The 14070-nt window shown below is 42.0% G+C and overlaps 1 protein-coding gene across 4 annotated transcripts in view; it reads right to left on the bottom strand.

Annotated features, from left to right (window-relative positions):
- Window positions 1-1485: 1485 nt before the first annotated feature.
- ATP8A2 (ATPase phospholipid transporting 8A2) overlaps window positions 1486-14070 on the bottom strand; it is a 279853-nt gene continuing 267268 nt past the window's right edge. For all 4 annotated transcript variants that reach the window (XM_031049535.2, XM_013129215.3, XM_031049536.2 and 1 more), the window contains 2 exons: window positions 10135-10226; window positions 1486-1876 (listed from right to left, as the gene is read on the bottom strand). In XM_031049535.2, coding sequence (XP_030905395.1) covers window positions 1779-1876; window positions 10135-10226 — 190 coding nt within the window. In that variant the 3' untranslated portion in view covers window positions 1486-1778. The remainder of the gene's footprint in view (window positions 1877-10134; window positions 10227-14070) is intronic.

A 14070-nucleotide genomic window follows, 5' to 3' on the forward strand; every position in this document is an offset into this window, starting at 1 on the left:
ACACCCACACTTGCCCCTTTGACATTCATGCCTATGGCAAAATTATGTGCACGTTTCCCTTGTTGCATAATTGTCTCATTAGCACTGCAGAAAGAAGGTGATGACTTTTCTCTCTGTGCCATCAGGCTAATCCAAGAGCAATCCTGCCTGGTGCTGCAGGAGCTAAATTTGCTTTTTGACATGGAATGGGACTTTGCACCTCCAAGGTGGCACTGGGAATTGAGCTACGATACTTGAGTGCTGGCATTTACTCTCAAGCCTTAAGGAAGATGACGCCAGTGGACCAGGCTGGTGTTTTCCTTTTCCTTGCTAAACATAAATATTCATATTCAAATTGCTTTTGGATATATTTAAATCAAGAAAATGTTTTGGATGATGGTCCATAGGGCAAAAAACAAGGCCAACTTTTAAAATGCACTGATGTAGTACATACATTAACCACGAAACCTGGCTAAAACACAGCAGTATTTACTTTATGCTATTCAGAAACACAGCTTGGCGACTAAAATTAATAGAACTTGTCTGGAGGACAGCATGAACTTTCTAAGAGCTCTTTCAGCTTAAATTTATGCCCTAGTTTTTGCTTTTTTTTTTTTTCAAAATTCCAATCTATGCAGCAGCACGCCTGTCCTACTGGCACAGGGAGGCCATGGAGCCAGCATTCCTTCCAGGGCTCACGGGTCCGAGTGTGTCAGGAAGCCTGTTGATGGATCACATCTAGAAGAGGGACTGGTTTAGCTGAACAAACAAACAGGTCTCCATTCACAGTGATCAGCCCTGTGTGTGTGTACATGTGTGTAAACCCTTCCTATCTTTCTTTTGCATGTCCATCCCACCTGGTTAGGAGAATGCTTCTTTAGGTTTACAGCATCAGCCTCTCATGCACATGATCTTTCTCAATATCTTGAAGTACAAGATTGTACCTTGTAAGCTCCCACTGCTTTTGTTCTATTGTTAAAGTGGGAATGGAATCATGGAAGCCTACATTTGAAATGCGCATCCAAATACATTATGAAGAGTTACCAGGAGGCACCTATTTGGGTTCATCTTTGTGCACAATGTCATGCACCCAAGACAGCTGCCCTACAGAGCTCCCTGACTTCCACATCCTGGCTTGGTAAGCTATTAATTGGGTTTTATAAAGCTAAATAGAGCCCTAATAAATCCTGTAAGAGGGCAAGAAATACTCTAAGTAATTCATTACTATCTTGTGTTATTCTGTCATAAGGCGGCAAATGAGCATTTGTAACTACAGACTGCTGCAATCAAAAATTGTATGCCAAATTGTCTGTTAAAAATTTAAGCCAAATTAGTAACCAGTGAATATTAGAGGGAGTAAGGTCTGCATGCAGCCATGTGCATTTGGTCTGTGTGTAACAAAACAGGAAATCTCAGCACCCCGTTCCAATTAAGCAAAGACTGATTTCTCATGGAACATAAATTTTCTACTTTTCTCCCAGAACAACCGTATGCTGATGCTTTAAATAGTGGTAAAACATTGTTTTTAATTTCACACCTCACATAGCACAGTCAAATGCTTCATAACAACATAAACAGAACTTTAGGCAGAGCTTTGTGACTGAATTCAAACAATGATTTCCCCCCACAATATGTACTCAAGGTTTGCAGGGAGAATACAGAAACTTGTTGGCTAAGGCCACATAAATGAGTTCTCTGGTGTTTTGGCTGCTGCTGCCAACCCTAGTCAAGAATGTGTTAACAGTGGATGCATTGATCCAAATCCCATTATTCCCACCACCCATCAAGTAAAGAACCATTTATTCTATTTCTGTTCTCCTTTTGGTTGTGTCGTAGGATCGAACAACTTGTGACTGGGAAACAACACCGTGTTCTTCTTGAGAAAATGCATACCCATCTGAAAGAGAAAAGGAAATAAAACCAGGTCACTGGAGTCCAGCTCAAGGGCATGTGTTTCAACATACACCACTGTGCACTACATTGTCTATGTGGCACGGCTCTGTTTTACTGCTCCCCTCCCAAGGCCAGGTTAGTGTACACAGTCTATACTTTAATCTGAGTTAACCTGACTAAAAAGCCATAGACTGATTTGGATACGTTGTGTACTCCTGTAATGGCAGAGCTTCTTTAAAGACGTGACAGAGGATTTGGGTTTTGGCTCTATTCCCCTATAGTCAGCTTGATGTCAGCACCTTCCCTGAGGAACACGGAAATGTCTAGACTACAACTGGATCTGAGTTGTATCATCTTCTTGAATCCATTCAGGAATTTGTCTTTTTTTTTTACAAGTTCTCAGGTGTCATCTGACAAATCACAACAAACAACTCTTTACTCTCTTGGCCAGTCACCCATATCTTGAATAGACCAGACAAACATATTCTGGAGGTCTCTATTTTGCACAAGCTATTCCTGTTGGCTAGTACCATCCTTTGGTCTCCTTAGAAATTACTCAGATGAAAATAACTGTGGGTCTGGTTTCTTTTAAAGCATCGTGGACAAGGCAAGTGACATTTCTGACATCATCAGCGAAACACCTTGTTATCTGTAAAACAGTCTCAAAAGCTAACGGACCAACATGGTGAAACACCAAACAATGTTTACAGCAGACACTACCCTACAGAAAATCCAGAACAGAAAACTATAACAGAGGACAACAGACTTTGTGACACCACAGAAAGATATAAACTGGTAACCAGAAAGGAGAAAGCCAAATCAGCACAGTTACGAAAATAGAGCAATAGGGAAGTCACAGGCTATACAGAATCAGCTAATGCTTTGTATAAGAAAGCAGGCAAGAGTTGGCAAATGTAAACACTGCCTGGGAGAACCCAAGAACCACACCATGGCTAACTCTGCATGGGCAATTCTCCATCTCCCCCAAGCAGCTCGGAAAGCAGCAGCTTGCAAATTCTGAAGTCCTACCCCAGATTTACCATGGGCTGAAAGACACAGCATCAGATAAGGATAAATGTCCCAATTGCTACCCAGAGGTGTAGCAAATACCTTTCAGGTGTCCTCCCTTAACAGGCTCAAGGCCAGGTTGGATGAAGCTTTGAGCAACCAGGTCTAGTGGGAGACCATGGCAGGGGGGTAGGAACTGGATGATCCTTAAGGTCCCTTCCAACCTAAACCATTCTATGATTTTATGATATTCCTCACCATCAGATACCAAGGTGAGATAAGTGTGGAGCGCAACACAGACCTCATGACAGAAAAACACATGGGCTGACACTCTCTTAAGGCAGGAGGGCCTGAATTCATCCTTCTTTGAAGCAAGTGACTGATATTGGGAGCCAGGAAAAGCCCGGAAGGCCAGAAATTAACTGTATATCCTGAGCGAGGTTTGTTAAACCTTCCCCTTGACCACCAAGCTGGGACAATGTGAGCTGAGCAGAGATGCTCAGGCACTCCTAGATCTTTTCCTCTTGCTAATGCCTGGAACAGGGAGGGTGGTCACCAACTCCTGTGCAGCTGTAAGCTGCTGGGAACAGAGTCCCACAGCTCTAGGGATGACTACTGTTTAGTTAATGTGGAGGGTCTTCTCTCTGAGAGGGTGCAGGTGAATGTCACCTCTGAAGCCACAGCAGCTTTGCTGCAGATTTGAGCTCTTGAGGCAGAAGGTCCACTCCCTTAACAGGAGAGCACACTATCAGCAGGTTAGCTGACCTCAATCACAAGCATGATAAATCTTTGCAGTAAACAGAGGGGATCCAAACAGAAGGACATCATCCAGACCTAACTCCAGCCACATCTCCCTCTTGGAGTAACTGCAGGACAATATGAACTTTGATTTGATTAAGTGACTGATCCTCCCAGCATTTCGTATGACTTTCCCTAAGCAATTCCATGCCAACATACATACAGGTACAGAGGTATAGGCTGGTTTTTCCTGTCTCTAGCTGAAGGTTCACAGAATACATTCACAAAATGCAAACAGACTTCTGGAAAAAAAGTATGTACATGCTGGATAATTGCAAAGGAAATATGATTTACAAAACAAGCTTTCATTTAAAAATGGGTAGATACACTCAAATACTTCCACTGGGCTTGTTCCACTCTAAGGGCCAACATACTGTTAGCTTTTTGGCTAATTTCTTCATGGAAAGTCAACTTGGTAAAAGACTGCAAGCTTGAGCCCTGAAAGACTGAAGCCAATGCCTCATAACCTGGTGTTTAAACCACGACAGCTAGTCTGCATCAAGATGGCTTTGTTATACTTACTTATCCAGTAAGATCATTCAGTGCAGTGGATTCTTCAACAGCCATGACTGCTGCAAATCCAGTGTGACCACGCGAGTGTATAGAGCCTATCAACCCTAGGAACCTTCCCATAACCTGCTTATTTCCAGTGTTGGAACAGGCCTATCAACAGCCAGGCAGCCCAAACACCCTGCAAAGCCAATGCAAAATGCGATCCAAGAAATGCATTCACCACCCTCACACCTATAGAAAATACAGCAAAATACTTCAGGTTAAGATGGTCAATGGTTAAGAACTGCATCCTCCTGTTCTTCATCCCTCCTGAAGTATCAGCACAGAGGGGTTTGTGGGTACATCATGGGAAAGGCTGTGACCCCCACACTCACACAATACCCTGCTTAATTGAAGCCCAACATTTGGCAGTTTATTTAGAACCTTTCCTGCTGATCTCTGTACAGGAAGATGAGTTCATATTACATTTTTTTTTATTCACATTACAATTAAAATTCAGCTTTAAGCTGTTTGGGCAGGTGACTGTGCCTTGCAGAGTCAGAACGCTGTGAATGCTCGAGTGTCATCCACACTCCCCAATCAGCTCTACATTTCCACTACTTTCAGACCCTATCAAAAAAACAATGAAAGTTTCCATCTGCCCATTACTAGGGAACTTTTCAGAAGTTTGAGCTTTTCCCCCAACTCCAATTTTAAACCACACCTATGGGGCTGCCCTAGAAACAAGGCCCTCATTGTTCGTCTGTCCTGTGGCAGCCCAAGGAAGGAGCTTGGGGCTTCTGGGCACAACCTGCTCACAGCCATTGCAGAAGGAAGGACCTTTGTACTCAGAGACCTCTGTTAATGGAGGAAAGGCACACTGGAGGATCTGTCAGTGGGGCTCATTTTGAGGAGAGTCATGTTCTCATCAAATCTAAGGTTTCACTCGTAGCAGATTATTATCAGGCAACCTACTGAATTTTAAAAGCATCCTGTTGGCTTTTCTTTTCTAAAGCTTTGATATTCTATTAGTCGATCAGAATCTAGTATCCCATTAGGTTTCTAATTTGACACACTCTTTTTCTGTTCACTGGAATGACCATTCTGGTCTATGCAATGCTGGATTAGAGAAACTATCTCCGTGCATGTGTCATGCACACGGGTAACGCTGTGTAAGCCCAACAGCTTCCAAGACCAGTACCAGAAAGGGTCCAGAGTACACTTTTCATTCCAGAAAATATGCTTATGGAAGGACTGTGTACAGCTCTAGTCACTTCAGGGATTCCTTGCACTCTCCTCTGATACACCTGAACCGTCTGTCCCAGGGTTTGTTTAGCCCAAGGAGAAAGAGGGAATTTTGCACCAGAAGCCTGTCAGAAACCTTGCTTTTTGCATCATTTTACTATTTCATACATGCAGGGGTATTATAGTTTAGTGTGGTCCAAAGTATAAAATGCATTTTACGGTCATGTTGTTTGCTCTTGTAGAAAAATGTCCAGATTCAAATCCATTGAAATTTTTAGGGTTCTGGGGGATCGGAACTGCCTTTTTTTTCCCCATGAAAAATCTTTTAGGAAACATTTCTCCTTAGATACCACAAATGTCTGACATAAAAATCAATGTTAGGGCACCACTTGGCAACCAAATTCTTACTCAGGCCCAGTGCCTGGTTCTGCACACTTTTTAAGGAGATTTGCTATGATGTCACAGTTCACATTCACCAGTTAAACAGTAAATGCTAACTCAGCGTTGACTCCCCGGCAACCCTCTTCCCCTTACCCTGGGAAAGTGAGAGCTGCTTTAAATCTTGAACATTTTGACTAATGCTTACAGAAAACATTAATTTCTCTACTGATAAACTATGCCTGTGTTTCCTAAAGGACCCAGGAGGAATTCCTGACAAATGGTCCCATCTATTTCACACCAGATACTAACCTACTGGTATTTGCATGCAGAAAACAGACCCAGATACCACAGCATCAATTCTAAACTAATTACTCTTATTACTTTTTCTTAACTTGACTTTAAAAGATTGAAGTGCCACTTGACAGTCAACAAATATGGGTCTTGACAAAAATACAGAATATTTCAAACATTTGCAAGAGGAGAACTGGAGTTACAGAGTATCTACCCTGTTGTTTTTCAAATCAAAATACACCAGCATAAAAGTGAGAGGAAGGTGTCCACTAGTGGAGAATTAATGGTGGGATTAGAGCCCTCAGCATGAACACATTATTATTATTTATTATTCGCCAGCCCTCATACTGTGAAATGAGCCTCAGATGACAGGTGCTTTCTCTCCATTGATTAATAAGGTGCAAACCATAGGCTCTGCATTCAGATTTATTCTATGCAAACATCATATTCTGTCAAAGGAAGGGGGATTTTCTTTGCTAGCATAGGAAATCTGGGCCAAGTGCAGTAATCCTCATTCAGACATGGCTCTCCACATTTCAGGGGGAGTTCTGCTGGAGCAGGGGTTACTGAGAGCAGGATTCGGCTCTATTTTTAAGAGCATGCTGAGATTAATGACAAATAAACACTGGCAGGCAGGATTCTGAGTTACAGAAGGGAAACTGCACTAGAGAGATGCTATGGGACTTTCCTTACAGACACACAAGTCTGAGGGTACCTGAGCAAGTGGGAAGGATCACCTTCCCCATGCTGCTGGTGAGGCTCTGAGGGCACAGGTGATACAGGTCAGTCACACAGGAGTATAAGGAGTTCAAGAACTATCTTTTGTATCTACAGAACTCATCTAAAGGAGATGCTATTTTCACAAAATTGCAGCAAAAAAAGGAGACATAAACTTGTGTGGAGACTTGGGGAAAGCTCACCAGGAGAAAAACCTCATTGCCAGCAATGAGGGAGAGGGAGAGCTTTTGGGAGCCATTACTGCTCCTTCCCTTAAGCGTGAGCCCCACAGCATACTAAAGCAAAGGATCCAAAGACACATCTGAAAGGAGCCTGGTGGCATTTCCTCCTCACTGTTTGTAGAAAGGAGATGGTAACAGGCAATCTCTGATTTCACCACGCACCTTCACCAAGAGCTACACCAAGCCCAGATGCCAGTGTCATCACTGCTGCCCACAGAATTCTACTGAGATGGTTATGGGCTTGACAATCACATAGAACTCTTCCACTGAGGTCTCAAGACAAACACCCAATATGAATCTCACCATATTTTCTTTCAAAGTTTTCATAAAACTTCACAAAAATTATACTAGTAGGAAGGAACCATATGAACTTGGACAGTACAGATAGTAAATAGATTTCTTTCATGCTTCTAACAACTCTACACAATTCAGGAACACAAAACCAAAGCCAAAGCAAGAAAAACAGCCATGAACATCTTACAAAATTTAAGGGCATACCTTTCCAGACAGAGGCTACTGTCCAAGGCAGTCACTCTGAGACAGTTTCTTTACCGGGAGGAGGCGTTTAAGAGATTAATCCTGGCTGGCACTCATGTACAGCACTAACATGACACTAGCTGTGTGGCACTTTGAGGGCTGGATCCACCAGAGCCTGGTGCTATGTGGGAGCACCACAGCCATGCATCCTGCCTGAAGGTCTTGTGCTGTTCTAATGCTTTTGGGGAGGGGCTGGCTCACCAAGAGAGAGATAAGGAAATACAGAGTGAGCTTATGTCTTTCATACAAGTCTATGCAGACTTACCTCAGCCATCTTTTTCCTGCCTCCACAGACCACCAGTAGGGGCCCAGAAACTTCCCATTACATTTTCCTTTCCATGTGATTGGAAACAAAGCTATTTAGGCCTTATTTTCTCTTAAAAAATTTAGAAACAGTTGTCAAAAATTATGTGACTCATTAAAGAGTACTGCATCTTTACAATCTGTGCTAGGAAATTTAATCCCCTTTTCTTTCCTTCCTGGGACCAAGGCAGTTGATTTACTTAAGCCTTTGTCAGCTTAACTAAACAAACCATTTTCCTGCTTTATATGCAAGTGTCAGATACTGAGTTGAAGCCATACAAGCAATTTCTGGAAGAAGTGGCCTTCACAGGCTTGGAACTCTGAGCATGGTGGAAACATATGAACAGTTCAAGACTTCAAACAGAGTGCTTGTAGCGTGATTTAAGATATTGGCCCAGCATGTCAAGGCTACTGCCCTATTCATCAACTCCTTGCTTTGAAGATTTCTAGCATTTAGTAAACAGTTGTGCGATTGAGGGTTGTGAAAACAGCACATATGTTCCCCGGATTTCACATGGCCTTGTGCATATAGCAGCTACGCAACACTGGAAAATAACATTTGACAAGAGATGACAGAATTTTTAAAGTCATGGATATGCCATAAAAAGCGTCTTTCAACCCTAACAGCTTCACAATCAGAATTTATGATCATGTAGAAAACAGACTGCTGATTGTAACCTGTCCTGAGTGGCGTGACTCATTTAGCACTTAATTTGCATTTATAAGGAAGCTGGTTATCCAAATTAGGGTTTGTTCTGATCTCATTTTTCTCTCCCAATAGCTATTCACCTGCTAACAATGTGATGATGTGTTCTATCAGACTGAGAGCATACATCAAGGCTGACTAGTTACCACTGGTGTATCTCCTTTATGTACTGTGGTAAGTCTCTAAGCAGACTATTTGACAGCAATTCATTTATGCATTTTACGGATTTCTTCTGCCAGTCATCATCTTTGGAATCTCCTCAAAGAGCATGTTTGCACATCCAAAGCCATGCTGCCATCAGCATCCCTGGCTCCTTGACACAAAGGATTAAATCCTTGAAGGAGCATGTGATCCACAGGGCTCCTCTGTGCCCCAGTCTCTTTTTCCAGGAGCAATTGGATTGATTACTGAACACGCTACATCCCTTGGCAGTGACGGCCTTGCAATGATGCTATGAAAGATAAAGACTAGCAGATCTGCCACAGTCCCACCCCTTCTAGTCAAATTTCTCATGGAAAATAGGAATATCCCCAGCACTTGAGTTCTCAAATCCCAGCCCTGCCTCCATGGCCTGAACCATAACAGTTCTGCTACAGAAGATGACACAGCCAGCAATGAGATTTGACTTCCCTGAGTTTCTTAAACATCCACAAAGTATCATTTCTCACTGCAATGACAGTAACCTAAATCCTGAGTGCCTGCCCCTTGTTGCCCTCTACACCGCGGGCTATTTTCTTTAGTAAGATAAGCATATTTTGATCACCTTTTAATCACAAGAGAGACTGCATTTTACCACTAGAAGGAGTGGACCAGACTCCCTGGCCCCTTGAGACAGTGTGGTCATTCAGGGTATCTGTCCTACACAACTACTAGATTATGTTAGAAATGCTGTGGAAGCCTTTCTCACACTGAAAAAAAAATGTCAGGTCCAGCAGATAAAGGCCTGTCACATGTTCCCGTAGGAAGATGAAGAAATGTTTGACCTCTACACCAACAAGAAATTCAATTTATCCCAAACAGCAGTAGCAGTGAGGTGTGTATGGTGTTGCTTCTCTTTCCACAGAGGAGGACAAAGAGGAAAAGGAGAGTTTTCCTCATCAGACACATACAAAACCCCTATGTGGCATCCCTGAAACACAGCTGCACCCTCAGCTAACCACAGATAATACAAGTTTGCATAAAGAAACCATTTCTATTTAAGCTAGGTTCTATCACAGCATTTATTTTATCCTGAAGAGGTTTTGATTTTACAGTGGTTTTGAGACTATCAAAATTTTACATGTAGAGAACCTCTTGTATAGGGATTTTGTCGTCTGGGCCTGTTGACTGAATTCTAAGGAATTATCCACGTTTGAGCTCCGTTTGCCTAGGGCCAAGTACATGAATTCCACTTCCAAATGTATGTGCCTTGCTTGGCAGCTCATCAGCCTCTGTGCTAGATTATCTCTACCTACAGTTTAATTAAAAGATAATCACCCTGCACCCCCCTCACGCAGGCCTGACTGCTGTGAACCACACATGCACACAGGAGCCGCTACTTACGTGATACACTCTGCTGGACGGAATGAGCGCGGAAAAGGCTCGGAGGAGTTTTCCTGCTGAGCCTTTTTAACAAATGATCACGTTCGTTCACGCTGAGGGAGAGAAAAAAAAACCACCAGTGAGTAACCAGCTAATTTCAAGGTAAAAGTCAACTATGGTAAAGTACCTGGCGGCTTTGACGTTGTCATTGTTTAAGAGGGCCCATAGCATGAAAAATATATTTCTCTTTCTTTGAACTGCACATTATCAAGAGAACTACTAATGGAAGCTCCTCCTTTTTAAGGCAACTTTGTGTAAGTTTACTTTCAGTTAACCCATCCCTAACATTACCATCATTGTGATTTCTGAATACCCAATGCCTAGTAGGTAGGCATGCCTATTTAATGCAATGCCTACACATTATTACAAACCATATCAGTAGTCTGACATCAAGTGATATAGAACATTAAGAATGAGATTTCTCTTTAGTATTATATACATGCAACACAATACCCACAAAATGCCTTAGAGAGAAGGAGCAAAGCACTCTGACTTAGCGCATGGTAAAAAGCTTCTATCACACCTGCAAAATGGCCTGAAGCAACCAAAGGGGGGACCCATAGTTAACTGTCTTCTAAAGAACACTCTCCTTGTCACCTCTCATACTATAAAGAAAACTTTCTAGCCAGTTTTTGATTAAAACCCCTTTAGTTTACACAATTCCTGTCAAAGGCGTGAAATATTAATACTGAATTTACAGAAAGTGAAAATACAAACTTAGGGTAAAAAATACATATGCTTACAGCAGGTTTAATAGATGTACACAGATCATTAAGGACACTCTCCTCTCTGATTTTTATTAAAAACACAACTCATTTCATTAAGAACTTTATGCCCGGAATTAAACAATGACAAGATCCTGGCCTTTCAAACCACCCAATTACATATACAAATCCCTCTAAATTCACTGGGGTTATAAAATAACCTTGGGGTCCACATTTCATTGCACTGGAGCCTCAAACAACTGTTTTGTATCAGATTATTTTGAAAAAAGCATTACAGTCTAGTTTAGTTTAAAGTTCCTCTGCAAGTATGTCAGGGGTTTTTTTTCCACCTCATCCTTATTCCTAACACCAAGATGAAGCCAGTGCATAGAAGGGATCTGTTTGCTAGCACAGCTCCTTGCAGAGTCTTTATGCCATTTACACTACATTTACACTGTTTCCATTTTCACAGTCCTCTTGTTCTTTCACATCTTTATTCACAAGCAGTAATTCCACTGGTTATGCTGCACACATGGATACACATCTAAATGGCAACCTTGATATGTTTCTTGGATTAGATTACAAATTCACATACATTTACTCTACGGAATGGAAATCCCAGCAAGCACAGCTGCTGCTGTCAACAAGGTTACAACGGCTTTAAACAAACAACTCCCTTTCATTGAAACAGTTTGCTAACTTCAAACAAAAAAGTAACCAAAGAATCTCCGAGATGCCTATAATATGTAATCCAGCCATGCAGGCTTATATTCCACTTAATAGTCCATTAGAGTAATATCCAGGCTTGCAGTCCTCTCTGTTCACTGCATAATGAGATGTCCACACACAAAAGAAAGGGAAGAATCCTTCTATTTCCCTACGGTCTCTAAACTTAGACACCTGAACTAGAAAACTTGTACAGCCTACGTACCCCTCCTTAAAATCTTTACAAGATAACATCATTTTCAGACACTTGGTCTCTTCCCCTCCTTCCTTGGGCACCAGAGAACCACACCTGCAACAGACAAGCTTTCTCTACCTGCTGTCAGTAGTATTTCCTCTATATAATACGAAAGTTGATAACAGATTTGGAAGCAAAACTACAGACACCAACTGAGTATCAATCTTTAGGAGCTCCAAGATCACGAGATCTGCCTGTGTTCAAAGCAGTAGGATCACAGGTTTTCAACAAAAACAGGGTTACAGCATGGAAGCTGCTAAAAATCCTGAGAGTTCCAACTAGTTAAAAAAACAGCTGGCAGTAAGAAAATCAAGTACATACACAAAGAAATCTACAGCTGCTCAAAGCAGACAACATAATGGAAAATATGTATTACAAAGAATCACTAGGTAAGGGGATAGCAAGACGAGAGATCTCTCTCACCTTTAACAGGCTTATGAAGTTGACAACTTATATAATCATTACCAGTTCATCTAAAAACTAGCAATGCTGTACTATGAAACCTCATGCCGATTGTGGAGGGCTGATGGGTGACTTGTAAGCCCAATGACTGGTAAGTGTAGTGAAACACTGTCCAAATCTACTGCTGTCCTGTGAATGACAGAAGTGGAATACCTGTTCATTTTCTGCAGGTAAGGAACATACAATTAGAGTCTTTCACATCTCATCAGGAGAACTGGAGGGTGGTTTTGGATAGGTGGCTCAAAAAAGTAATCTTAAACCAATTAAAACATTTGTTTTAAGGGACAAATAAGCAACCTACAGGAGGCTCCAGGGAGACTTTACAGCAGCCTTCCAGTACCTAGCAGAGGTCTACAAGAAAGCTCAAGAGGGATTCTTTGCAAGGACTTGAAGTGACAGGACAAGGGGTAATGGCTTTAAACTGAAAGAGGGTAGACTTAGATATAAAAGAAGCTCTTTACTGTAAGGGTGGTGAGGCATGGGCACAGGTTGCCCAGAGAAGTTGTGAAGGCCCCATCCCTCACAGTGTTCAAGGCTAGACTGGAAGCCTTGAGCAACCTGATCTAGTGAAATGTGTCCCTGCCCATGGCAGGGAGCTGGAACTGGATGATCTTTAAGGTCTCCTCCAACCCAACTCAGCCTGTAATTCTATGCACATCTGCTACAAAGTCCTTACACTGAGAATGAAATTAACCACAGCAGCAAAAGGCACAAGAAACAATTTTTTCATCTGCTTGTCTACCACACAGCAACAGTTGAAGTGCAGGATGGTACCTGCTACAGGCCAGTAATGGCTAGCTCCTCAGGCTTCTACATGCAGTGTGTGGAGGAGAGCATGCTGTGAAAGGACTTCTGAACAGGAGGACACACTAGAGCTCTAAGGAAGCCAAAGCTTGACTATCTTTGATATTGCTAATTATAATCACAGTTTCAAAACTGAAGTCACACCTGATTTTCTCATTTGGGAAATTATATTGGATCGTATCTGTGCAGGAAAAAAAACACTCATGGAAGGATTAGAGCATTTGTGGTTCAAGTACATGGGATGATTAAACAGACTGCAAGTCAAGACTAGTCAAATACTATAAAATGAACTCTTAGTACTTCGAGGCAAATGCAGCACAGCTCTTCTGAAACAGATGAGCATTTGATTTATGAACAGATACAATACAAGACGTGAAGGGAAAGAAAATTGGTTCGGTGGGATTCTTAACTGAAGTGTTTGCATTGACAGAGTCCCTGTTTTCAGAAAAGGTTTTTGTCTGCTACCAGCAGTTAACAAAGTGAAGACTTCTCAGTCTCCCTCACACTTTGATGCAAAACTATGGATAACATCAGACTTGCAGGCACCAGGCTTGGCCTCACTCACAGAAATATTGCTTGTAAATCGGTCCCAAGTATCAGCCATGATTAAGTGTTAATTTTGCTTTCCAGTGACTCAGAGCCAGTGCCCAAGTCCTCCTCAGGGTCTATGGATGGCATCTTAAGAGGCACCGAGGTGAAAAGATGAGACATATTAAGATCATAGTCTGAATACAGGATGTAGTTGTGCTCATATTCAGGACCTCTACAGTGGTGTCAGAATGGAAGAAATCACAAACTCAGACAGCCTTATGGGAATCAATGACCTGGAAAGTGACACTGGAATATGGTGGTTAGTTAATGACCTCAAGAGGGGTAAGAGAGAGACACCATCTATCTGTAATTATATGAAGGATAAAGGACACAGACAAAATGCTTTGAACTAAACAAAACAAATAGTAGATTAGA

This window comes from Melopsittacus undulatus, chromosome 2 (genome assembly GCF_012275295.1).
Source record: "Melopsittacus undulatus isolate bMelUnd1 chromosome 2, bMelUnd1.mat.Z, whole genome shotgun sequence".
Taxonomy (NCBI): Eukaryota; Metazoa; Chordata; class Aves; order Psittaciformes; family Psittaculidae; genus Melopsittacus; species Melopsittacus undulatus.